This window comes from Fundulus heteroclitus, chromosome 22 (genome assembly GCF_011125445.2).
Source record: "Fundulus heteroclitus isolate FHET01 chromosome 22, MU-UCD_Fhet_4.1, whole genome shotgun sequence".
NCBI lineage: Eukaryota > Metazoa > Chordata > Actinopteri > Cyprinodontiformes > Fundulidae > Fundulus > Fundulus heteroclitus.
This window is the reverse complement of record NC_046382.1, coordinates 4,733,198-4,760,194: the sequence shown is the minus strand read 5'-3', so window position 1 is coordinate 4,760,194 and position 26,997 is coordinate 4,733,198. Positions and strand designations below refer to the sequence as shown.

General features: G+C 46.8%; 2 protein-coding genes and 1 long non-coding RNA gene across 10 annotated transcripts; 1 reads left to right on the top strand and 2 right to left on the bottom strand.

Moving 5' to 3' along the window:
* Window positions 1-615: 615 nt before the first annotated feature.
* Window positions 616-17,574, bottom strand: LOC105922570 (TBC1 domain family member 12). Of its 7 annotated transcripts, none has more exons than XR_004927731.1 (14): window positions 16,199-17,574; window positions 12,230-12,365; window positions 6,881-6,999; window positions 6,695-6,777; window positions 6,447-6,564; window positions 6,236-6,342; window positions 6,060-6,143; window positions 5,886-5,980; window positions 5,735-5,806; window positions 3,635-3,763; window positions 3,449-3,558; window positions 1,490-1,748; window positions 919-1,419; window positions 616-662 (listed from the first exon to the last, which is right to left on the bottom strand). XR_004927731.1 is itself a non-coding variant. In XM_036126836.1 (13 exons), the coding sequence occupies exons 1-13, from the start codon at window positions 17,248-17,250 to the stop codon at window positions 1,345-1,347; spliced, it is 2,439 nt and encodes an 812-aa protein (XP_035982729.1). In that variant the 5' UTR covers window positions 17,251-17,574; the 3' UTR covers window positions 616-1,344. The 7 variants fall into 7 exon arrangements, 2 of the variants coding, with proteins under 2 accessions (XP_035982729.1, XP_035982730.1); XR_004927729.1 differs by having other exon boundaries at window positions 616-950; window positions 983-1,419; XR_004927730.1 differs by having other exon boundaries at window positions 616-950; window positions 999-1,419.
* On the top strand, window positions 3,770-5,403 carry LOC118557240. 2 transcript variants are annotated; one of them, XR_004927735.1, is made up of 3 exons: window positions 3,770-4,215; window positions 4,381-4,553; window positions 4,627-5,403. It is a non-coding gene; the product is annotated as an uncharacterized LOC118557240 (long non-coding RNA). The 2 variants fall into 2 exon arrangements; XR_004927736.1 differs by having other exon boundaries at window positions 4,381-5,067; window positions 5,133-5,403.
* Window positions 17,575-18,520: 946 nt separating the features above from the next.
* On the bottom strand, window positions 18,521-19,574 carry LOC105922569. The gene has a single exon (XM_012858463.3). It carries the CDS (start codon window positions 19,528-19,530, stop codon window positions 18,901-18,903), a length of 630 nt encoding a protein of 209 aa, XP_012713917.2. The 5' UTR covers window positions 19,531-19,574; the 3' UTR covers window positions 18,521-18,900.
* Between the last annotated feature and the right edge of the window lie 7,423 nt (window positions 19,575-26,997).

Here is a 26,997-nt window from a genome sequence, read left to right as displayed (position 1 = left end):
AACGGCGTAGCAGCTCCACAGGAAGTAGTTTAGTTTGATGGAAACTCCGCGAGTCGGAACCTGCTGATCTGGGGTCAGCTCAGGGAACGGACCTTGTGGGTCTGGGACATTATTTGGATAAGATGCATTATTAGGCGCTGAAACCAACACTGAACCCGTTTATTCTGCGGTTTCAGCCTCAGCTGCTGCATCAGGACCGGTTCCTGGAGGCTGCAGGTGAATCCCTGCAGACGGACCGGCTGCTGCAGCTTCTAGTGTTTAACCACGACAGGAAGCAGCTCCGGCCGTCAGGGACCAGCAGCTGGACCAGTTTCAGCTGATACAAAAAAACTAAAAACTAACCCGACTCTGCAGCCTGGTCATTTGGCTGAACAGAACCGGAGCGACCCGTCAGGAGGCTCCTCTCTGTCAGGCTCCAGAGCTGCAGGGATAAAGTGCTCTGAGGGGGAACCTGCACCCAACAAGCCCCGCCGGCTGAACGAGTTCATGTCTCTGAATCCTTCATCTCACCAGCAGCCGCGACTACAACCCCCGACTGACTGGAAGAAATACTTTTAGGCTTTAAACTTCTGAGCAGCAGATCCAGGAATCTATAGATGTGGGAATCTTTAAATCCAGGAATCTCAGAACCTATAAATCCAGGGACCTATACACCCAAAGACCTATAGATCCAGGAACCTATATATCCATGAACATATGGATCCAGGGACCTATAGATCCAGGAACTTATGGATCCAGGGACCTATAGATTCAGGTATCTATAGATCCAGAAACCTTTAAATCCAGGAACCTATAGATCCGGGGACCTATGTATTCAGGAATCTATAGATCCAGGGACCTATAGATCCAGGAATCTATAGATCCAGGGACCTATAGAGCCAGGAATTTATAGATTCGGGAACCTATAGATCCAGGAACCTATAGAGCCAGGAATTTATAGATCCAGGAACCTATAGATCCAGGGACCTATAGATCCAGGGACCTATAGATCCAGGGACCTATAGATCCAGGAATCTATAGATCCAGGGACCTATAGATCCAGGGACCTATAGATCCAGGAACCAATACACCCAGAGACCTATAGAGCCAGGAATTTATAGATTCGGGAACCTATAGATCCAGGAACCTATGGAGCCAGGAATTTATAGATCCAGCAACCTATAGATCCAGGGACCTATACACCCAGGGACCTATACACCCAGGAACCTATAGATCCAGGAACCTATAGATTCCTCTGCAGGAAAACTGTGGGTGGGTTCCAATGACCCGGGTTCTGGCGGGTCGTTTCCCCCACAGAAGGGTCTCTGGCTTCAGCGTCCAGCTTCACGGCGTTGGAACGCAGCGTTAGCTCCTCAGGGCCGGGCTGCCGGCTTTCTCCGCCTCTTTCCCGTTTCCATCCTTCATCACGGCAGAGAACACCTGGAACAGGAAACGGCCTTTTAACACCAGGAAGCAGATCCAGCGCCACGGGACCGGCGCCGGTGCTCACCTGAGCCCAGCGGCGGTTCCGGCTGATCATGTGCGTGTTGGCCATGGCCGTAAAGAGCGTCTGCGGCTGCAGGTCGTCGGGCAGGCGCGTCAGGAACTGAGCGATGTGGATGAAGTCCATCTGCATGAGGACGTCCTCGAACAGCCGCAGGATGCCCAGCCCGGTCCGGAACAGGCTCTCCTCGCCGTCTCTGCAGAACACGTCCCACACCCGGCACGCCACGTCCAGAGGCAGCGACTTGCTGTACAGCGTGAAGATCCTGGACCAAGAGATCAGTCTGTTACAGCGGAACCAGGAAACCCCCTCATCCTCGCCGCGACCGCCGTCCAGCGGGACGGTTTAACGGGCTGGGAGGCAACCTGCAGCCTTTAGCTCTAGAGTTTAAATTTTAAATATTATTATATCGTAATCTGAATTCCTGAACATAAAACAAAATGTTAGACACTTTCATCTGAACCAATCAGGTTCTACTGACTATAACAAAACTGAGATTTTAGCCCAGAAATGGATCTAATTCCCCAGATGGCACTGCAAACAGTTCTGTGGGTCAGAAGCAGATAAATAACCTCAGACTGCAGAAAGGGAACCACAGGTAAATTAAACCATTTTGAAATTAGAGTCTGTCCTCTGAGCAGCAAGTTCAAACAATCTGCCACTGGAATCACATTTATGCAGTTAAAACAGGAACAACTCGTCTCCATCGTTCAATTTCAGTAGCAGAATATCTACTTATCTTATTTTAGGGTCAAACACTGATTCTTCTTTAGCTGCTCACATTTGGGACAAATACACTAATTTCAGGGAGATTTGACTCACTTTTAGCTCCCTTTCTGCAGAGCAACCTCCTTAGCAGGACTACCTGCTATCATGGCAGCACGGTGCGATCTTTCAGACAGTTTCTTAAATTAACTTCTTGATTCAACGGCCAAGTTGGCCGCTAGATGTAAGGATCAACCGGCCAAGAGTATTTTTTACCGGGCAAATTATTAATCCTGACCAACTCCTGCTAAATATCTCCACGTAATCCCGCTACGTAATTAGCCTGAGCTAAGCGCTAGCTGTTAACAGACGGACATGACGTAGCTGCTGTAGTCACATCACGTTTGTGTACGTGTGCGTTTGTTGTCACACGAGCTGACAACAGAGGAACACAGAGAAGCCTCCACCCAACTGACGACTGAAAAACACAATTTATTTGGTGCTAACGTTTACTCCCCATGTGGCAGCTAGCTTGCTAGCTCTGATATTTACTCGCCATGTGGCAGCTAGCTAGCTCTGACATTTACTCGCCATGTGGCAGCTAGCTAGCTAGCTCTGACATTTACTCGCCATGTGGCAGCTAGCTAGCTCTGACATTTACTCGCCATGTGACAGCTAGCTAGCTAGCTCTGACATTTACTCGCCATGTGGCTGCTAGCTAGCTCTGACATTTACTCGCCATGTGGCAGCTAGCTAGCTAGCTCTGACATTTACTCGCCATGTGGCTGCTAGCTAGCTCTGACATTTACTCGCCATGTGGCTGCTAGCTAGCTAGCTCTGACATTTACTCGCCATGTGGCTGCTAGCTAGCTAGCTCTGACATTTACTCGCCATGTGGCATCTAGCTAGCTCTGACATTTACTCGCCATGTGGCAGCTAGCTTGCTAGCTCTGACATTTACTTGCCAAACGGAACATTGCCAACCGGTGGCGAAAGCTGGAGCGAACAGCAGCACGGCTGCTTCAGAGCAGAGGGCTTTCAGTATCTGATCTAACGGTTCCACCGGGCTGTAAAAACGATTCGACCCAAACGGAACCAGAACTCAAGCATCAGAGCCTGGGGGAGTGTGACCCGGGCCCATTGACAGCTTAAGGTGCGTCTGGCAGCGCCGCTACAGTGGCTAGCTACAGCTAAACAAAGCAGCTTCAGATGGTCAGAACCAGAGAAGCCCGGTTCTGAGGCTGGTGCTGACCCACTCACCAGTCGATCAGGTAGAGGTCAGGGGTCAGGCTGTTGGTCTGGAAGTGGCTGAAGAGCTGCGGCAGGTTCTCCTCGAAGAAGATCTCAAAGGCTGTGAAGTACTTCAGCATCTGGACAGAGAAGCAGAGGTGAGCGAGGCTGAAGGTTCTGGTGGACCTGAGGGTGGAGGAACGGGCGGCTCGGTACCAGATCGTGGTCCACTCTGAAGAAGGCCATCTGGCAGGGTTTGTTCAGCAGGTTGGCGAAGGTGATGAAGGCTTCGGCCTCCTCCAGGTTCAGGATCAGAACCGCAGCAATGAACGACATCCCCTGGACCTGAAACACACGCAGCCTGAGTCCATGGGCGGGTCCGGTCCGTTCAGAACCGATCAGTTCAGAACTTGGTCCGTTCAGAACCCGGTCCGTTCAGAACCGGTCAGTTCAGAACCCGGTCCGTTCAGAACCCGGTCCGTTCAGAACCTGGTCCGTTCAGAACCAACAGGCCCGTTCAGAACCGGTCAGTTCAGAACTTGGTCCGTTCAGAACCCAGTCCATTTAGGACCCAGTTTGTTTAAGTCCTGTCGGTCCATTAAGAACCCGTTCCATTCAGAACCCGGGCCGTTCAGAACCCGGTCCGTTCAGAACCGGTCCATTTAGGACCCGGTCTGTTCATGAACTTGGTCCGTTTAGAACCAACAGGCCCGTTTAGAACTTGGGCCGTTCAGAACCCGCAGGTCCGTTTTGAACCCGTTCCATTTAGAACCAGCAGGTCCGTTTAGAACCAGCAGGTCCGTTTAGAACCAGCAGGTCCGTTTAGAACCTTAGAACTAGCAGGCCCGTGTAGAACCTTAGAACCAGCAGGCCCGTGTAGAACTTTAGAACAAGCAGGCCCGTTTAGAACCAACAGGCCCGTGTAGAACCAGCAGGCCTGTTTAGAACCTTAGAACCAGTAGGCCCGTTTAGAACCTTAGAACTAGCAGGCCCGTGTAGAACCTTAGAACCAGCAGGCCCGTGAAGAACTTTAGAACCAGCAGGCCCGTTTAGAACCAACAGGCCCGTGTAGAACCAGCAGGCCTGTTTAGAACCTTAGAACCAGTAGGCCCGTTTAGAACCTTAGAACCAGCAGGTCCGTTTAGAACCAGCAGGTCCGTTTAGAACCTTAGAACTAGCAGGCCCGTGTAGAACCTTAGAACCAGCAGGCCCGTGTAGAACTTTAGAACAAGCAGGCCCGTTTAGAACCAACAGGCCCGTGTAGAACCAGCAGGCCTGTTTAGAACCTTAGAACCAGTAGGCCCGTTTAGAACCAACAGGCCCGTTTAGAACCTTAGAACTAGCAGGCCCGTGTAGAACCTTAGAACCAGCAGGCCCGTGTAGAACTTTAGAACAAGCAGGCCCGTTTAGAACCAACAGGCCCGTGTAGAACCAGCAGGCCCGTGTAGAACTTTAGAACCAGCAGGCCCGTTTAGAACCAACAGGCCCGTGTAGAACCAGCAGGCCTGTTTAGAACCTTAGAACCAGTAGGCCCGTTTAGAACCAACAGGCCCGTTTAGAACCTTAGAACTAGCAGGCCCGTGTAGAACCTTAGAACCAGCAGGCCCGTGTAGAACTTTAGAACAAGCAGGCCCGTTTAGAACCAACAGGTCCGTGTAGAACCAGCAGGCCTGTTTAGAACCTTAGAACCAGGAGGCCCGTTTAGAACCAACAGGCCCGTGTAGAACCAGCAGGCCCGTGTAGAACTTTAGAACCCGCAGGTCTGTGTAGAACCAACAGGCCCATGTAGAACCTTGGAACCAGCAGGCCCGTGTAGAACCAACAGGTCCGTGTAGAACCTTAGAACCAACAGGTCCGTGTAGAACCAACAGGTCCGTTTAGAACCAGCAGGCCCGTTTAGAACCAACAGGGCCGTTTAGAACCAGGTCCGTGTAGAACCAACAGGTCCGTTAAGAACCAGGCCCGTGTAGAACCAACGGGCCAGTTTAGAACCAACAGGCCCGTGTAGAACCAACAGGACCGTGTAGAACCAGCAGGCCCGTTTAGAACCAACAGGTCCGTTTAGAACCAGCAGGTCCGTTTAGAACCAGCAGGCCCGTGTAGAACCAACAGGTCCGTGTAGAACCAACAGGTCCGTTTAGAACCAACAGGTCCGTGTAGAACCAGCAGGCCCGTGTAGAACCAACAGGACCGTGTAGAACCAGCAGGTCCGTTTAGAACCAACAGGTCCGTGTAGAACCAACAGGCCCGTTTAGAACCAACAGGTCCGTGTAGAACCAACAGGTCCGTTTAGAACCCTGGGCGGGCCGGACTCACGTAGCCGATGTCGGGTCGGTAGCAGGTGTACGCTCCCAGCACGCTGTGCAGCAGGTCGTGGTACGGACCGCCCTGCAGAGACAACACAGAACCGTCAGAACCTCCAGAACCTCCTCCTGCTGACCCGTCGGACCTGCTGCAGAACCGTCACCTTCTGGAAGATGAAGAGAGACGGGAAGGTTCTGGAGATGTCCAGCTTGATGAGGTCCAGACTGGACTCCCTGTCGGCCAGCGAAGCTCCTCCGTCTACCAGAGAAACACAGCAGAACCGTTACGGCCCGGAAGAACCCGTCAGCGGAGGACGGTTCTGGTCCGACTGCGGTACCGCTCTCGTTGTCGTTGACGGAGCTGGTCTCGCTGTAGCTCCTCCACTTCTCCTTGGCTCTGGACAGGAAGATTTCATACAGCTCTGCGGGGGGGGAGACAAACAGAACCGTGACGACCCGACTCCTCCGGCGCCTGGAACAGAACCTGGAACAGAACCTGGAACAGAACCGGTACCTGGCGTGATGTTGAGCTCGTTCCCGATGGCCAGGCTCCACACCCGGCCTCGCACCCCGGGGGGAAGTCCCTGCCACCACAGCTCCCTGACCCGCCTCGTCCCCTTCCTGGATGACACAGAGACACCGTGAGCCGACCAGAACCGACCAGAACCGACCAGAACCGACCAGAACCGACCCGCTCCGGGCGGCGCCGCACCGTCACCACCTACATGGAGTCCCAGTGCGGCAGGATCTCGCTGTTCCAGGTCACCATGGCGCTGGAGATGCTGTCCTCCTGCCGGTGTCTCTCCTTCATCTGACGCTTCTTCTTCTGGGCTTCCTTCATCTCTGAGGGACACAGCGGACATTTCTGTTCAGAACCAGCGGCTGGGCCCGCAGAACCCATCAGAACCCATCAGAACCGCCTCTTGGACTAAACCGGCCTGAAGGGGACCAGCCGGGGGGACAGCAGACCCACCTCTCCTCTTGGCTCCTGCCACCATCTCCTCGTACTCCTGCTTGTGCCGCTGCGTCTCCTCCTCAGACTTGGCCGGCAGGTTCCTGAGGGACAGAAGAAGAAGAAGAAGAAGAAGAAGAAGAAGAAGAAGGTCAGCGGGTCGCCGTCTGCTGCTGGGCGGCTGCAGCGGGTCGCAGAGAGACTCACGACGGCCGGTCCTCCAGGATCAGGGCTGTGGTGGACAGAGGCTCAAACTCCAGGTTCTTCCTCCTCGCTGCCGCCACCGGGGGGCGCTGTGGACACGAGTCCTTCTGCTCGTCCTCCTGCTGGGGACAAAAGAGGAGGAAGGGGTTTAACCATAGACATAATATAAGAGTAGACCACTGAGCTATATAATACACTGGAGTGCTGATTTTGCCGAAAAACTGAAGTCACTGGCCGCCATCTTGCTCCTCCCTACTCTCACAGAATCCCATAGGATTTAGTTGCAACAACAAGCAGTTTTCTGGCTGAGTGAAAACGTTTCACAGGTAATTCTACAGTCAGTGGATGTACTAACACTGTCAACTACTAGGAAATTAGGGGCAGAAATCCTTTACATGTTATTCATATTAAATATATATATATGTATATATAAGTATGTGTATATGTATATATATATATATATATATATATATATATATATATATATATATATATATATATATATATATATATATATATATATGTACACATATATGTAAATATATGTTTTTGCATATTGTTATTTATATATTTATAAATGTTATATATATATATAGATATTTCAATAAATAAAATGCAAAATATTTCAGCACATTACCTTTTCAGTACTTGATAGTTTTAGAACATAACATAAAAGTATATGACATTTGACATTTTAAAAGTCTTAAGCCCCCCTGAACATGAGAAAATCCTCGTTATTCGATGCTGTAGCGCACATATTCCCTAGTTACTGGGGGGAAATAGGGAGTACCAATATGGCGGCTGGTGGCTTCAAAGCGACTCGTTCAAACAGACGGTGATTAGCACTCCAGTGTATAATATAGCTCAGTGGAGTAGACGCGTCATTGGGCGGGTTCTGCCTGTGCTGCGATGCGTCAGAGCGTCCGCCATCTTTAATGTGGCAAATCTGCAGTTACTCAGCCACTTAAACAGTATCAGAGGGACTTTAATCTCTGAATATACTTTATATTCGTAGTATTTTTGTTTTTGTAATATTACAAGTTTATTTTCGTACCCCTTTAGCTTCATTCTCCCGAATTTATTCTCCTAAAGAATAAAAATATTTAAAATAATCTAACTTGGCCCTATTACTCCAGGAGTGAAATAATTCTGCAAACTGATTATTCTGGAAACAGTGTTTCCCGCAGGAATTTGATTAGGCGAGGCGTAAGTTTGGGGGGGGGGGGGGGGGGGGGGGGGGGACGACACGCTTTCCGCGGACCGACTCGCGGAGCGGGGGGTATCCATGTGTTTTTTCCCTGCCATTCACGCACGCGCGTGTTAACGTCACACTTTTTTTTTTTTTTTTTTGAACGTTGGCGTGGCGGGGGCGTGAGTTTGGCGAGGCGGCCGCCACGCCAAGATAGCGCTGCGGGAAACCCTGGGAAATGTTCCCCCTTAATTCTCATAATATGATGTTTTTATCATAACATGTTTGTTTATTTTTACTTTATTGACCTAGGACTTTTTTTTCTCATTTTATTAATTTTACCTCTTTAATACTCACCCAAAAAGTCTGTTCCTAAAGGTTCACATGTGACACGGTTTTATGAAATAATGAAGACCACAATGTTTAGATTTAACAAATTGATCCTTATATTCATAACACATATACACACAAATATATATATATATATATATATATATATATATATATATATATATATATATATATATATATATATATATATATATATGTGTGTGTGTATTTATTGCAGCACAGGAATGAGGCATCTTCTCTGATCCACATTCACAATAACAGAACTCAACTTTTTTCTGCCACATACAATATGGCGGTGACGAACCTGCGCTCTATGACGCGTCTACGTATATATGTCTGTGGTTGAGACCCAGAGCTCAGCTCGGTTCAGCTCAAACCCAGCCAATCAGCTGGGTTCTGCGTGGTTCTAACAGTTCCTAAACTCCTCCAGGTTTTCATCCTCAGGCAGCAGGAAGGGTTTAATCAGAGTAACGTGGAGGACAGCAGCCAGATGTTAGTTAAAACGGATTAACCGTGACATTAAACCGGTCCCTGCGGTACCGTCAGGTCCGGATCATCAGCCGGGCCCACTCAGAACCGCTCCGTGACTGCAGGGTGCATGTTAACGAGCACACGGCCCCTCATGAAAGGCCCTGTCTGTGGTGAAGGGTGTGGGCGGCACAATGAACAGAGGAGCAGCTGCAGCTCCAACACTGGAGCCTTTATGCCTGCAGTGCTGACCCCGGCCAGCAGGGGGAGCCTCAGCTGCTCCCATCAGGAGATACAACCGGGAGATACAACCGGGAGATACAACCGGGAGATACAACCAGGAGATACAACCAGGAGATACAACCAGGAGATACAACCAGGAGATACAACCAGGAGATACAACCAGGAGATACAACCAGGAGATACAACCAGGAGATACAACCAGGAGATACAACCAGGAGATACAACCAGGAGACACAACCAGGAGACACAACCAGGAGATACAACCAGGAGATACAACCAGGAGATACAACCAGGAGACACAACCAGGAGATACAACCGGGAGACACAACCAGGAGATACAACCGGGAGATACAACCAGGAGATACAACCGGGAGATACAACCAGACACCACGATGGTTAAACATTGAGATCTTCAATGTTTCATTAAACCGTGTCACATTTTTTCTCATACTAATATGAGAAAAAAAGTCCTAGGACAATAAAGTAACAAAAACAGACAAAAGAGGTAATATTATGAGAATTAAGGGGGAACATTTCCAGAATAGTCACAGTTTGCAGAATTATTTCACTCCTGGAGTAATAGGGCCAGGTTAGATTATTTTAATTATTTTTATTCTTTACGAGTATAAAGTCAGGAAAATAAAGCCAAAGCAATACGAAAATAAACGTAATAAAAATATTACGAATATAAAGTATGTTCTGAGATTAAAGTCCCTCTGATAATGTTTAAGTGACTGAGTAACTGCAGATTTGCCACATCCAACATGGCGGACGCTCCGACTCATCACAGCAGAGGCAGAACCCGCTTAACCAGGAATCTACATAGATTATGTCTATGGTCTGCAGGAGGTACCGGGTCCAATGGCTGCTGTCCAGATTTAGGCGTCTTCATCAGACGCCCGAACAATTCAGGCATCTGATGAAGACGCCTAAATCTGCTGAGCTGCCAGGACCAGGGCAACAAGCCCCGTTAACCAGCAACCGTCACGACCCGAGATGCAGAATCCCACTGATCCGGTTCTACCTGAAGCCTCAGAACCAGAACCATCAGCAGCTCCTAGAACCGCAGGGATCAACGGACCCGTCTGCAGGGTCAGACAGGCGTCTCCACAGGAACCCACCCGTCACAGAGCGGTACCGTGGACAGACGGGTCCGTGTTCTGGACCGTGAAGACGGAACCACAGGAAGTGATAAAGCGGCCAGACTCCAGCGGTTCTGACCGATGTTCCTGAAGCAGGATTGGTCCGTATTCTGGACAGGACTGAGGACGAGGTCAGACGGTCCGGTCCACATGGGTCTCTGGATCAGAACCAACCTCCACTGACCCGGCTCAGACAGACTCTCCCTGCTCCCCCAAACAGAACCTGCTCTACAGCTCGGGTTCCAGCGGGTCAGAACCAGAACCGGACCCAACCCTAAACCTGCAGAAAAGCTGGAAGATAAAAACCTGGTGTGTTTGGAGTCCAAAAGAACCGACCTCCTAGGTTTATGGACCGTTAAGGTCAGAACTCGTGATCAGAATTCCATCTGGACCGGCACCGCGGTTCTGATCCTCCACGGGTCGGCCGCTCTGAGCCGAGCCACATGTGGATCATGTGAGCCGAGAAACGCCCGCGGCTGTCAGCGGCCGGGGAGAGCCACGGCGGCCATTCTGTGTCTGAGGAGGAGGAGGAGGAAGAGGAGGAGGAGGAAGAGGAGGAGGAGGAGGAGGAAGAGGAGGAGGAGGAGGAAGAGGAGGATGTCCTCGTCTCTGCCTCGTCAACAGCAGGACGTTGCTTAGCAACCACACACACTAAATCCACTTTCCAGCCCGTCCAGCAAAAACAGATGCAGGATGACATCAATGTGAGGAAAGAAACCCAATGAGGACCAGCAGCTGTTCTCCAGATGAAGCTTCAGAACCAGCAGCAGAACCAGCAGCAGAACCAGCAGCAGAACCAGCAGCAGACTGAGGATCACATGACGTTCTGGATTTACTGCAGCGTCTTCGGTTCTGCTCAGACTTCCAGACGGGTCGTCCTGGACCCAGAGCCAGAACCAGAGCCAGAGACCTACAGCTGCTACTGGTCATTAAATACCATAACGATGACGTTCTAACGTTCTTCTGCGTTGGTTCTGTAGGGGGAGTGTGGATCAGTGCCTTGCTCAAGGTCCATTTCCTCTGCTCTGGTGGCTGCAGCCACACACAAACATCCAGAGAGTTTAAAACTAATTCACAGAGACAACAGAAAACCTAAACTGGAGAAAAACTAAAGAAACCATGAGAGGAGTTTATTAAAGGTTTTAAAATCAGCGCAGACGTCCGCTAAACGATAATTTAATAACATTTATCCATCGATGTGGAGCGATAGGAAAAAAAAGTCAGTTTTCCTTCTAGCCTATCATGTAGGTTAATATTACATCGTTACATCCTCCCAGCCAATCAGAGCACAGACCCAGGGACCAAGCTCCGCCTCCTCAGAGGTCAGAGAGCACGCGTTATTTTTCTTTTTACTAAAATTTCCAGTTTCAGTATAAAGTTGGTTGAATATAGGGCTGAGTTTGAATTCAGTGTTTGTTCTTTATCTATAAACTGGTCGCTAAGCAACAGCATAAAATGGTCAGGGCTGCACTTAAAAATATGTGTTTTTCTTTGATAATTATTGCCAGCGATCAATATGATTTCCACCTTATTGATGAGCTTTCTTCAAACATCGTCCCCTGTTGTTCACGTTAAAAGAACTTGTTTAGAGAAAACTGTTCTAAAGGCTGGATGTAGAACCTGCTGAGTCTGTGCGTCTCTAAATGAGCGGCTCAGAACCGTGAGGACGACACATTTTCCCCTCAGCATTCTTTTTAATAGATCCTGCATGGAAGGTGGTGTAGGAATGCTTCATTTGCTGCGTACGCCAGCTTTATAAACCACCCCAGCAGGGAATTAGAGGAAAGCAAAGCGGGCCGAGGACCCGGCCCCTGTGGGACGCCTCACATAACCAGGTAGCAGAAGAACCTCTGCAGAACGTTTCAGATCCTCCTGGGAGACGAACTTCCTCTGACGGAGTTTCTCTCAGCCTCTCAGGGACAGAGACGTGGTTAGAAGGTCAGGATGTGAACCACCAACCTGCTGAGGAGCCGTTGAGCACGCTGCCTCTGGTCTGGCATCCTCCTCTCTGGCGTCTGTCCTGGTAAAGAGGCGCCACCCCGTTGCATTGTGGGACGCTGCCTTGGACTCTTTGGGTTTCCTAGCAAACAGGCTCCTGAAAGAGACGGAAAACATTTAAATAATGTGATTTAATGACGATAAAGAGTACGGCTGAACAATTAATCGCATTTTTAATATTTAAAAATACACAATTTCCAAATCGCAGAGTCTGCAATTTTTGGCTATGTAACAATCAGGGAATTAGACACGTCCATTAGGTGTTGGTAAAATGTTTAAAGTGGGTTTGCCTCCACATGGAAGGGAAGACAGTTGCAGCAGTGAGATAATCTAATTTTATTACTTGTTTTAGAGTTTTTATAATCATACATAGCATTAAGTACAGGTCAATCAGTTTAATACATAGACTTGCTTGTTGGTTGCACTTTATGTTCAACAAAGATTGATGTCCAAATCAACTAAAAGCTGTTCTCTTGAATAATATTCTGATTAATAGAAACATTAAAAGTTCTTGTTTTAAATAGTCCTTGTTTACAAATGTCTTTATTTAGAGGCCATTTTTGTTGCTTGTGGTTAATGCAGAGAAAAGTCAAAATTGTAGGCAGAACACAATCATTTCTGCTCTGAGTTTAGATGCAACTAATCTGCACAGCAGGGAAACAAATTGATTTGTTGTTTGTATATGTTTAAAAAAAACATGATAAATTAAACTGTAAAAAAAAAAAAACAATCGCATTAAATCGCAATTTTAAGAAAAAAAAAATCGCAATTAGATTATTTTCCAAAATCGTTCAGCCCTAATAAAGAGCAGAAGAAACATTTGTGGATCCAAAAGGACAATAAAGTTTGTCTAAATCTAAATCTGCTCGGATCAGACAGAATTTGATAAACATCAGCAGAACCCAGTCCGTCTCCAGAAACTCTTCCTCCTCCTGGCAGCTCGTCTTCATCGTCCTCCCAGTTAATTATGTCTCCAGTGATTAGATCCCTGAAGCAGATCCTCCCCACAGGAAATGGAGAAATGATGGTTAACCGGATCAGGAAGCTGCAGAACCCACAGAGGTTCTGGTGAGTCCGTTTGGGTCTGGAACCACGGCTACAACGAGCCGTCCCTCATTTTAACAGAACATACTATTACTATTATATTACTATTACTATTATATTACTATTACTATTATATTACTATTACTATTATATTACTATTACTATTATATTACTATTACTATATGTCCCATTTTACCATGACAGGAACAACAGCTCACTACAAAGGTTCTGGTTCTGATGGTACCAGACGTTTAGAAGACTGTATTAAGTTTTACAGTCAGAGAACCTTTAATCAGAAACAGTTAAAATGTTTAACTCTAGAACCAGAACCAGAACCAGAGCTGGTGTCACTTCCTGTCTGTTTTCTGCCAACGTTTCATTTCAGGACTGATGTCAGAGTAACAGCTGCAGAGATTTCACTTCCTTAAAGGAGGAGGTTGAGCAACAGCTGCGGTCCAGAACCTGCTGCCTCAGGACCAGAACCTGCTGCCTCAGGTCCAGAACCTGCTGCCTCAGGACCAGAACCTGCTGCCTCAGGTTCTGGACCTGCTGCCTCAGGTTCTGGCCCAAACGCTGACGGGTCGACACTTTTACCGTCCGACTCAGCAGGACGATTTCCCCTGAAGGACGACCCGACAGCGACACCCTTCTCTGAGCCCAGATCGGACCAGAGAGGTTCTGCTGGACCCAGATCCGGGGCCCGCGGGGCCATGAAGGGCCGCGGACCCTGTGGAGAACCGCAGAGACCCGTTAACCCAAATCATGGCCGTGGAAGAGGCTCAGAACCAAACCCAGCCACGCTTTGATTAATGAAACGTGTTCAGGTCAGAGGCGGTTCTGTTGGACTCCTGGCCCGTTTAGAGCAGGAGCGGCGCCAGCTGAGGTTCTGCTGGTTTGAAGCGGGTTCTGTTTGTCTCTCCTGTGGTTGTGATGCAAGAGGAGAAGCAGAACCGGATCAGAAACAGGGAAGTTGAACCCGCTGAGTCAGCTGTTTGCCCCTCAGCCTGGACCCAATCAGAACCAGAACCAGGAGGCTGAAACACATCGTGCTGCTTTGTGTCAGATCAGATAAATTAAAGTTTTTCTACGTTTTTATTTCTCCTCCAGGAGCAGAACTTTGGCCTCCTAACGATCAGAACCGCTTAAAGTTCTGATTTAATGGTTATAGTAACATCTTATTTCACTTGGTGTGGATTTTACCGACTATTTACGTTACTATTTATGTTCAGAACCTGAGAGGCTGATGATTACTGCAGCCCAGAGCCTTCGGTCCAAACGGTTCTGAGAGAAGCAGCAGATGTTTCAGGTCAACAATCGGCTAACCGGGCCGGTGCCGATGTTACAGCAGAACACCAAATCTAATCAGCAGACAGAACCCGGCACAGAGGACGTCTATGCCCGCCTCCGTCTGCAGGACCGTCGGGTTAAGTCTGGTTCTGGAAACGTCTCTAACGGGCCTGAAGACCAGCGGACCGGGTCTGCTGGTCCGTTCAGCCTGGAGGGAACAGAACCAGGCCGGTTCCTGATGGAGAACATGGAGGAACATTCATCCAAGCAGGAACCAACCAGACCTGCAGCATTCACTCCTCCTGAAAGAGGACTTTGCAGCAATCCCTCATACTGAGCATGCATGAGGAGACAGTGGGGAGGAAAACTCCAGCAGCCTAAGCCTATAGCAGCATAACTACAGAGGTAGCTCAGGGTAACATGAGCCACTCTGACTAGAAGCTTTGTCAAAAAGGAAAGTTTTAAGATTAGTCTTAAAAGTAGACGGGGTGTCTGCCTCCCATTCTACTTTTATGGGTCATAGTTGGGTGCTAGAGAGACAATGGGAAGTCCAGTTTGATTTGTAGTAAAATGCTGTAAGCAAGGGTTTGGGGAACCTTCAGTTTTCAATATAATTTTATTTCTATAGCACCAATTAACATCTTATCATCTTAATAATAAAGACGCAGACTGGACCCAGAACAGGTCCAGAGAACCAGAACATCACCAGGAGGCTGAGGAGGTAGAACCTCCAGTAATTTCTGTTCTTCGTTTATTTCTGTCGGGTCTGACGGTTCTGGCTCACAGCTCAGAACTAAAGCCCGGGACTTTAGTCCAGAGCTGTGGACCTGCAGAACAACGGGTCACCGGTTCTGGACCGGACCAGCACTCAGGAGCTGGTGGTCCACCTCAGGTTCTGCTGAGGCGTTCAGGAAGCTTTAACAGTGTGTGCTGGTTCTGGTTCTCCATGCAGCTCATCCTGCTGGATGGCTGCTCTGACTCTGGACCTCAGAAAACCCAGTGGACCAGAACCACACCGCCGCTGAAACCTCACTGTGGACCTGCAGCAACATGGACTCTGGGCCTCTTCTCCAGGAGCTGGTGTCTCTGGTTCAGGAGGGAATATGGAGGCCGGGTTCTGGTTCTGTGGGCCGGTTCCTAAAGCCCGACTCTGAGTGCTTGTGCACCGTTTTCTGCCACATTTCTTCCTTCCACTGAACTTTCCACTGAAAACAGCCTGCTGCACGACCCATCAGCAGGTCGTCGTGACAGCAGACGGTCGTCGTGACAACCATGGCAGCACTACTACAGGACGCTTCTGCGGATGTTCAGCTATGACCCAGAGGAGTGAAAGGAACAGTTGAAGGAACAGAACCGGGTTGAACAGAACCTCAGAATCAGCTTAGTTAACGGTTCTGATGCCATAAATCAGCTTAAAGATGTTCTGCCTCACTCCTTTTGGACCTTTGTGGATCTAACCGGGCCCGGCTGTGTTCTGGAGTTCTCTGAGGTGTGATGGGAACCACGGCCATCAGGGAGGGTTCTGGACCTGCTCGGTTCAGAGTGAACCGGACCCTGTGTGTGTGGTGAAGGATCCAGGTTCTGAAAAGCGGACCTTACCTGGTGAAGAACTCAGCGATGCCGAACCTCTTGGGCATGACGTGGAGCTCCGGGCCCCCGGGCTCCTGGCCCAGTTTATCCGGGGCGCTCTGCCTGCGGCCGGCCTCCAGAACCGCCGCCGGGGGCTCCAGGTAAAAGCCCCCGTCCTCTGCAGGGGACAGCGGGGTGGCGTCACAGCTGAGGGACACGGCGCCGCTGGGCTGGGTCCGGAGGCTCTGCGGCCTGCCGGGCCCCCAGGGGTCACCGGGCCCCCAGGGGTCACCGGGCCCCCAGGGGTCACCGGGGGCCTCCTGGTCCTCCTGCCGGGCGCTGGGCTCCCACAGCGGACTGGAGGGGCAGGGAGACGGGGGACCGGACCTCGGTTCTGGGCTGGGGGAGTCCCGGATGGGGTCAGCCGTGCTGGGAGGCCGGTTCCGCCCGGAGCCCGGATCAGTGTCTCTGTTAGCAGGGAAGTAATCGGAACCGGGCCACTCAGAACCGGAACCCAACATGTGGACCCCGCCGTTGGCCACTTTCCCCCCCTGTCCGTCCAGGTCCCACCGGTCCAGTCTCTGGTCCAGAACCGGCAGGTCCGCCCCGCCGTTGGGCATGTTTACCCCCGGGCGGCCCGCCTGCAGCCTCCCCGGACATGGGGGCTGTTCGCGGGGAGGAGAAGTCACGGAGCGGTCCTGGAGCTCTCCTTCCTCCGCAGACACCAGAACCTGGAGCCCGGCCGGTTCTCCTCCTCCTCCTCCCGCCTCTCCTGCGTCCAGCGGCGGCTCGGGAAATCCGTTCAGACCGCCGTAAAGCTCCGGCACCGGCGGTCCGGAGGGGTACCCGTCCTCCGCAGCCAGCAGCATGATCTCCGGGTCCCTGGCGGCATTCCTCCCGTTCAGGTCCAGCGGATCCCGGGTCCTGCGGGCCGCCTGACCCCCGCTGGCGCCGGCCGGCGGCGTCCCGCTGCGCTCCTTCTGGGTCCTGCGCCCCGCTTTCTCCGCCGAACCCGCCGGCCCGTCTTCGTTTTCGTTCAGGTCCACAGAAACCGAGCCTCCGTCCTCCTTCGGCGTTTCCATGGGCCCTCAGTCCGCCGCAGGCGCCCCGGCCCCGGCCCTGAGGTCCTCCGGCTCGGTGGGCCGAACTCCGCAGCAGCTTCTGTTGTTCTCCGGGGATCCGGCTACCATCTTAACCGGGGAGACGCCGCAGGGTTACCGGGGTCTGGGCGGGCCTACCGGGCTCATGCCGGCGCTCAGAACCGCAGGTGTTGACTCCGTGGAGGGGAGCGGAGCTCGGTGCCGGTCGGAAGATTAATTAAATCCCTTCAGCTTGTTGCTGCGGCAACATTCCTCTGACCGCCCAGCGCCATCTTTAACATTCCCCAACAATGACGTCATTCTGACCCACATACGCTCACAGCGACACCCGCCGGCCGCTCCGCGCAACTGCAACAACAGACCTGAGTGACCCTGTTAACGAACAGCTGAAAGAAGCATTTAGTCTGAATATTAGACTGTGCTTTGTAATAACAATAATAATAATAATTTTATATATATATATATATATATATATATATATATATATATATATATATATATATATATATATATATATATATAGAAATATTAAATGTTAACCATATAAATTATGAGTAGCCAACATTATTCATAGAATAACTTTAATGACTGGGCTATGCCTTGCTAAAGCATTTATACAATTTAGAATTCCCCTTTTTGTCAGATTAGTTTAGTGTATTAAAGTGGAAATTTTATGTGATAGGCTACAAGTGGTGCTTAATTAGGAGGTATTAGAAATAAATATTCATGTTTTCATATAATAGACTTTAAAAGGGGTTTTGGATACGTTGTTAGACTCCTTTACTTTGATAAACTGATTATCTGCAAACGTCAATCTGTATGGAAATGCAGCTGTTTTGTTTCTACCCTCAGAGATCTTGATTATCATCAGTCAACAAATCGCAGCATAAAAACTGAGGAACACAGCAAAACGTTTAATCTGTAGATGTGCAAAGCTGGTTAAGACATAAAGCAGAAGACGTGCAGCTGGACCTGCATGATGTTCTACAATGTGCTGACTCAGGGGATTGAATATTACACAACTGTATGCAACTCTATTCAGATTCAGACTGACCATGAATCATTTTCATAACTATGTGCAGCTTTGTGTTAAATCAACCACATATGTGCATTAAGCCAGTGCAGTGTCAAATACTTTCCTTATCTGAAACAGACCATGAGGGTTACACCCTGGGCAGGTTTCCAGTTCATTGAGGACCAACAGTCACTTTAAATTTGCAAAACAAAAATTAGGAAGAAAAGAAAACACAACCAGGAGTTTCCTGTTTTTATTGATGCTCAGCAAAAACATGGGAATAAAACAATGTTTAGAAATCAGAAGTATAGAAAATGCTGCAGAGGCATTTCTCCAGCAGACAAGCTTCATGCGTTCATTTCTCCTTTTCAAAACAAAGCTTTTATTTTCTGAGTTACATAAAGGCTCCCCGCCTCTCAGGGAGAACTGAATAAAACAGATAAATGGAAGGAATCACACAGCTGATGCAGAAGGAAATTAACAGATTCCTGAAAGGAAAGCTAAGCTTCATAATTCTCTCTGTCTCTGCTCCGACACCCTGCAGAAGGTGTTTTGGTTCTGCCAAAAGAACCCAACAGCAGGAGTCAGTAGAACCAGGAGAACCACAGATTTCAACGCTAAGGATCCCTGGTGAACGGGTTCTTCGCCGGGTTGCTCTCCTTCTCACTGACGGGGTTCTTCGCTTTGCAGCTGAAGCTCTTAAAGCACAGGATTTCCTCGGTGTTGTGAATGGTGATCGTCTTTTCGTTCTCTTCCCACGGTCCAGTGTCTCCTTTCTTCCAGAAGTACTGGACGGGTCCGGCATCGCTGAAGTCGCCTCCACATTCCAGCGTGCAGTTGAGAGAGGCCCAGGTGCACTCTGCAGGGGTCATAACTTCAACCATGACTGTTTGCAGATTCTTCACCCCCACCACTCTGAAACTCCCCGGGAGTTCTCGGCCGTTGATCTCCATATTGAAGGTCCCCTCATCTGCCTTCAACATGTTGGAGATGGTCAGAACCCCGGTGGTCAGGTCCACCTCTGATAGACCCTTAAAGTCGCCCAGATATTCCAGCGGAACCTTATCTTTGATCCATTCAGCCACGATGTTCCCGTTGTGCTTCCAGGTGAGGCTGGTGATCGGACCTGACACCTTGGGGTCTACAACCAGCGACCCGCCGATCTCAAAGTATTTAATCTCCTCCTGAGCTCCGACCTGCAGCACCAGCAGGAAGAGCAGCAGAGGACCATCAGACGGGATCTCCATGTTCTCAGTTCTGTGAAGCAATGACAGAGACAGGCTGAAAAACCCTAAAGAGCTCACAACCACACCCTCTCCATGCTTCCTGTTCTGCCTACTGACAGCAGATGTTCCCTTTAAGGCAAGGCAAGGCAAGGCAAGGCAAATTTATTTATATAGCACAATTCAGTACAAGGACAATGCAAAGTGCTTTACATGATTAAAATATAGCAAAATAAAACAGAATAAAAGCAAGTAGGAATAAAATGTAGATAGAAAATAGAACAAAAAGGTAGTGATTCAGTTAACTAGGACAGTTGAAGGCAATCCTAAACAAATGTGTTTTTAATCTTGATTTAAAGGAACTCAGGCTTTCAGCAATTTTACAGTTTTCTGGGAGTTTGTTCCAGATAAGTGGAGCATAGGAACTAAATGTTGCTTCTCCATGTCTGGTTCTGGTTCTGGTTCTGGTTCTGCAGAGCAGGCTGGAGCCAGAAGACCTGAGTGGTCTGGACGGTTGATGCCCTGATAACAAGTCTGTGATGTATTTAGGTGCTAATTCAGAACCGGGTCCATGTTCTCTACGTTCTTAGTCTTAGTGAGGACTTCAGAACCGGGTCCATGTTCTCTACGTTCTTAGTCTTAGTGAGGACTTCAGAACCGGGTCCATGTTCTCTACGTTCTTAGTCTTAGTGAGGACTTCAGAACCGCGTTCATGTTCTCTACGTTCTTAGTCTTGGTAGAAGGACTTCAGAACCGGGTCCATGTTCTCTACGTTCTTAGTCTTAGTGGAAGGACTTCAGAACCGGGTCCATGTTCTCTACGTTCTTAGTCTTAGTGAGGACTTCAGAACCGGGTCCATGTTCTCTACGTTCTTAGTCTTAGTGGAAGGACTTCAGAACCGGGTCCATGTTCTCTACATTCTTAGTCTTAGTGGAAGGACTTCAGAACCGGGTCCATGTTCTCTACGTTCTTAGTCTTAGTGAGGACTTCAGAACCGGGTCCATGTTCTCTACGTTCTTAGTCTTAGTGAGGACTTCAGAACCGGGTCCATGTTCTCTACGTTCTTAGTCTTAGTGAGGACTTCAGAACTGGGTCCATGTTCTCTACGTTCTTAGTCTTAGTGGAAGGACTTCAGAACCGGGTCCATGTTCTCTACGTTCTTAGTCTTAGTGAGGACTTCAGAATCGGGTCCATGTTCTCTACGTTCTTAGTCTTAGTGGAAGGACTTCAGAACCGGGTCCATGTTCTCTACATTCTTAGTCTTAGTGGAAGGACTTCAGAACCGGGTCCATGTTCTCTACGTTCTTAGTCTTAGTGAGGACTTCAGAACCGGGTCCATGTTCTCTACGTTCTTAGTCTTAGTGGAAGGACTTCAGAACCGGGTCCATGTTCTCTACGTTCTTAGTCTTAGTGGAAGGACCTCAGAACCGGGTCCATGTTCTCTACGTTCTTCCGCGCAACTGCAACAACAGACCGGAGCGACCCTGTTAACGAGCAGCTGAAAGAAGCATTTAGTCTGAATTTTAGACTCTGCTTTGTAATAATAATAACAATAATAATATAAAAAAGTTAACCATATGAATTATAAAATAACATGAATGACTGGGCTATGTTGCATGCTTGAGAGATAAAACTCCATGTCTAGACTTAGACTTAGACAACTTTATTTGTCATTCGGTATGCACAAAGTGCATACAGAACGAAATTTCGTTTCGTACAGCTTTTGTAGATCGCAGTAGAAGTTAAATTACAGTTTTAGGTGCAGCAGAGATTTAGAAGTAAACTGTAGATTTTAAATATACAGTATACAAACAATTGAAATCTAACAAAAAAGAGACATTATTTATGTACGGATTGGATTGTGCAAGGGCATTTGTGCATGAATGCATTTGTTTGTGCAATTTTAAGACCAGGAGTCCAATAGCATTTTTAATGCTATATGAGCTGCAATGATGCAAAAATGTGTAAAAAATGCAAATGTGTGAATATATGAGCTACAAAGATGCTAAAATGTGCAAAAAAATACAAATGTTGTGCAGAGTTTGGCAGTTCAACAGCAGTTTAACAGTCTGATGGCAGCAGGGAAAAAGCTTTTGCAGAACCTGGTGGACCTGCAGCGGATGCTGCGGAACCTCTTCCCAGAAGGCAGCAGGGAGAACAGTCCATTGTGGGGGTGTGAGGGGTCCCTGATGATGTTACGGGCTCGGGACACACAGCGCTGTGATGAGATCTCCTTAATGAAGGGGAGAGGAGCCCCGATGATCCCTTCTGCTGTCCTCACCACTCTCCTCACGTTCTTCCAGTCGGAGGCACTGCAGCCTCCACACCACACAGAGAGACAGCTGGTCAGAATGCTCTCTATGGTGCTTCTGTAGAAGGTCGTGAGGATGGGCGGGGGCAGGCGGGCTCTCCTCACCCTCCGCAGGAAGTACAGTCGCTTCTGTGCCCTCTTCACCAGTGACGTGGTATTCACAGACCAGCTGAGGTTCTCCGTTAATGGGCACCCCCAGGAACTTGGTCCTGCTGACCACCTCCACAGCTGAGTTGTTGATGAGCAGTGGAGCGTGGTGAGGCCGGTTCTTCCTGAAGTCGACGATGATCTCCTTCGTCTTCTCCACATTCAAGATCAGGCTGTTTTCTCTGCACCAGCCCACCAGCTGCTCCACCTCCTCTCTGTAGTCCTGGTCATTGTCATCTCTGATCAGGCCCACCACCGTTGTGTCGTCTGCAAACTTCACGATGTGATTGGTGGTGAACCTGGGGACGCAGTCATGAGTCATCAGAGTGAACATAATAGTCCAGTTAAATTACTTTATGTTTTATGAACATTATTGGTATTTTATATAATTCTAAAATCCCAGCTGCATGGAAAGGAGGATCAAAGAGACTTCTTACCTGATTAACTGAAAAGCAACGCCCCTATGGACAAATTCAAAGCAGGTGTGTCAAAAATATGTTTATCATAGAAATATTTGCATGTCTTACATAAACTATAAATGAACAATGCTGAGAACAAACTCTCCAAATCTCCACTGGAGCTGTACAGAGCGCTTTAACATTTAAAAATTCAACTTTTAAGGTAAAAATATCGAATTTATTTCTATACATGCAATTTATTTGCTTTAGAAATTACTAAGAATTATTTATTTCCATTACTTGCAGTTATTTAACATGTTTTGATTATAAAAACTATTTACAAGAGCATTTGGATATACTTGGTGTAATTAATCGTAGTCTGGGAACCTGATATTCAACTAAACATGGTGTGGTTAGTTTAAAAGGTTTATTGAAGAGTGTAATGATTGATAAGACAGACAGGGGAAGGTAGGACCAGCTGGTGATGGCAGGCAATGGCTGATCAGATGATGACAGAGACAGGCTGACCAGGTGATGATGACAGAGACAGATCTTAACCAGAGCAGAAGCTGGTGAGATTTCCAGAGGAGCACTGTATCCAAAAAGCAACAGACCAAAGCAGGAAGTTACCACAACTATCAGAATGATGAGCAGGGAGAGCACAGGAACACTGGATCAACAGGGGATAGAGAGCAGATTCAGGGAAACACATGCAGACAGTGAGTGAAGACGTTCTGGCCGGGAGTTCTAGAAGGAGACAGGTATAAGTAGGCAGAGTCACAAGTGGAATGACTTGGTGTTAATTAGTGGCAGCAGGTGACACTGTTATGGAGAGAGGAAATGGGAAGGATCAGTCAATCCAGAAACAAACAAGATCCCACATCATGACAACTTGGTGTATCACCATCTGTCATAACAAACTGTAAAGTAAACCCTAAAAAGTTTTTGGCATTTAGTTAGCTGACTTGATTGCATTGTTGGATCAAATTAAACTTAAAGTCTCTGTCTGTATTCTAAATGGAAAATAAAACAATCCAGAATTCCTTAAAAAAAACTGAAATATACTGTTAAACAACATTATTCATGTTTTTTTCCTGGATTAGCATTTATTTCTGTCAATAAATTCTTATATTTGAAGAGAAGTTTCAGAGTTTGCTGTTACAAAAATGTCAGTGCTTGAATCTTTCACCTTTTGTCCAAATATCAAAGCCAATTGAGCTGATATTTAGACAATACCTGACAGACCGTGAGTTATTCAATCAAATATTAAATAACTTAAAGTATGTAATTCAGTCCGCATCCTCATCATCATCATCCTTGTTATGCAATTTTGCCTATTTCATCATTAAAATTATTACAAATTATATTTGGATATTAGAAATAATAATATATTATTCTAATTAAAGGAAAAAATAACAAAACAAAAATCTAATGGTTGTGATCATGGGCTACTAGCCTTCAATGAATATAACAATTTGAATTATTAATCACTAATCATTAACCACAAGAACAGGAAATTCCCTCTATATATATTCATGTTCTTAACTCAGAAAGAGATGATATAGCAAATATTAGATACAAGTCGATCCCTGATATAAAAATAACCACAGACAACCACACTTTATGTAGTTCAAATTTATCAAACAATAATTCCTTCTTACAGCAATTATTCTGTTTGATGATACTACTTGGACACATTAAAACTACTAAAATAAACACAACACAAAGGAAAAATTAGCAAAATGGATTAATCGTGTAATTTTCAGTCTTATTCAAGCCTTAATTAAACATGATGTATGATGTAAACAGTATTTAAATGGATTTGAACTAAACAAAAAGTAGTTTAGAAACTACATTCGGACTCTGTAATTTTCTTTGGACTCCGTAATTTTCTCTGGTCCCCTGCCTGATCTGACCAGTGATGACATGTTTAGCCGCATGTCGTCATTCAACCGCTGGTTGTCTAGGTGGTGTCCAGAAAACGATGTGGGCTACATTGATAACTGGGAAATTTTCTGGGGCAAACCTGGTCTGATCAGGAGAGACGGTATTCATCCCACTTTGGATGGTGCAGCTCGTCTTTCTAGGAATCTGGCCGGATTTATTAGTCCTCCTAAATGCTGACAACCCAGGGTCCAGACCAGGAAGCAGAGCCGTAGTTTAACACACCTCTCTGCAGCTTCTGTACTGTTACCCACCCATTATCCTATTGAGACGGTGTCTTTCCCACGGCCAAAACTTAACAGATCAAAAACTGATCTAAAAGGAACAAATCATAAAAATCTAATACATATCCATACGGATCACTTTGAACCAAAAAATAAAATATTTAAATATGGTCTATTAAATATAAGGTCTCTCCCTCCAAAGACGTTGTTAGTTAATGAATTGATTTCTGATAATCCGATTGACTTTTTTTGTCTAACAGAAACCTGGCTACAAGAGAACTACGTTAGTATAAATGAGTCAACTCCCTCCAGTTATTCAAATTTCCACATTCCCAGATCTGTGGGAAGAGGGGAGGAGTAGCAACCATCTTTCAGTCTGATTTATTAATTAGTCCCAGGACAATTAATAATTACAGTTCTTTTAAACATTTAACCCTCAGTTTCCCTCATCCTCTCCCTCTGCATTCCCAGCATAAAACCTCTTCTGTTTATTGTTTTGTATCGTCCACCAGGCCCTTACACTCAGTTTTAGGATCAGTTGTCAGATTTCTTATCTGATTTGGTGTTAAATACTGACAAGGTTATTATAGTGGGTGATTTTAACATCCATGTTGACACCGAATGTGATAACCTTAGTGTAGCCTTTAAAACTATCCTAGATTCAATTGGTTTTATTCAAAATGTGCATAAACCGACGCACTCTTGGCTCCATACTTTAGACCTTGTGCTGACATATGGCATTGATTGTGAAGAATTAACAGTATTCTCTCACAACCCTGTTCTATCTGATCATTTTTAATAACATTTGAGTTTAATCTAACTGAGTTCTCCACCCCCAAAAGAGGGTTCCATTATAGTAGATCTTTATCGGATAATGCTGTATCAAAACTTAAAGAGTCTGTCCCCCTTTTAATATCCTCAGTATTGCAGAAATGCCCTGCAGATAGCAGCAATGTTGTTTCTTCCAATTCACAAATAGATGTCTTTGTTAATGGGATGACTTTGTCTTTGCGTTCTGCATTAGACAATGTAGCTCCCTTGAAAAAGAAGGTGATTATTCACAGGAAGCTGGCTCCCTGGTTTAATTCAGAGCTGCGTTCCTTGAAGCACAATGTTAGGAAATTGGAGAGAAAATGGCGCTCTACACACCAAGAGGAATCCTACCTAATCTAGAGGGACAGTCTATTGTTGTATAAAAAGACCCTTAGCAGAGTTAGAGCAGCATATTTTTCATCATTAATTGAGGAGAATAAGAATAATCCTAGATTTCTCTTTAGTACAGTTGCCAAACTTACACAGAGTCACAGCTCTGTTGATCCATCCATTCCCTTAGCTCTTAGTAGTTATGATTTTATGGGATTCTTCATAAATAAAATTGATGCCATTAAAAATAAAATAATTGGTATCCTCCCAAACATGATTACCTCATCCTCAGTAAGTGAGGCAGCGTTGGAGGAATCTTTAGAACCTGCGCAGTGTTTGAACTGTTTAGAAGCAGTAGAGCTTTCTGAGCTATCTAAAATTTTAGCTTCATCTAAACCTTCTACCTGTATGTTAGACCCAATCCCAACCAAGTTGTTTAAGGAGGTATCCCTTTGATCAGGGGTCCTATTTTAAACATGATTAATCTATCCTTAGTAAATGGATATGTACCACAGGCTTTTAAAGTAGCTGTTATTAAACCTTTACTTAAGAAACCTTCTCTTAATCAAGATGAGTTAGTAAATTACAGACCTATATCTAATCATCTTTTCTTATCTAAAATTCTTGAGAAAGTAGTTGCTAATCAACTATGTGAACATTTACAAAGTAATGACCTACTTGATGAGTTTCAGTCAGGCTTCAGAGCTCATCATAGCACTGAAACAGCTCTGGTGAAGGTCACTAATGATATTCTCATGGCCTCAGATAATGGACATGTGTCTATACTTGTCCTGTTAGATCTCAGTGCTGCATTTGATACAGTTGATCACAATATTCTCCTACAAAGACTTGAGCATACTGTAGGGATTAAGGGAAAAGCATTAGGCTGGTTTAAATCTTATCTGTCGGACAGATTCCAGTTTGTTCATGTTAATAATAAATCTTCCTCAAACTCTTGGGTCACTTGTGGAGTACCACAGGGTTCAGTCCTTGGACCAATTCTATTTACTATATATATGCTTCCGATTGGCAAAATTATCAGACAGCATGGGATTAATTTCCACTGTTATGCTGATGATACTCAGCTATATTTATCCATAAATCCTGATGAATCCAATCAGTTACTTCGACTGCAGTCATGTCTTGATGACATCAAAAGCTGGATGACTTTAAATTTCCTGCATTTAAATTCTGACAAGACAGAAGTTGTAATCTTTGGGCCAGAGTCCTCAAAAAATAAAGTTCTTAATCAATCACTTAATCCGGATGGCATTAACTTGGCCTCTGGTAATAAAGTTAAAAATCTTGGTTTTATTTTAGACCA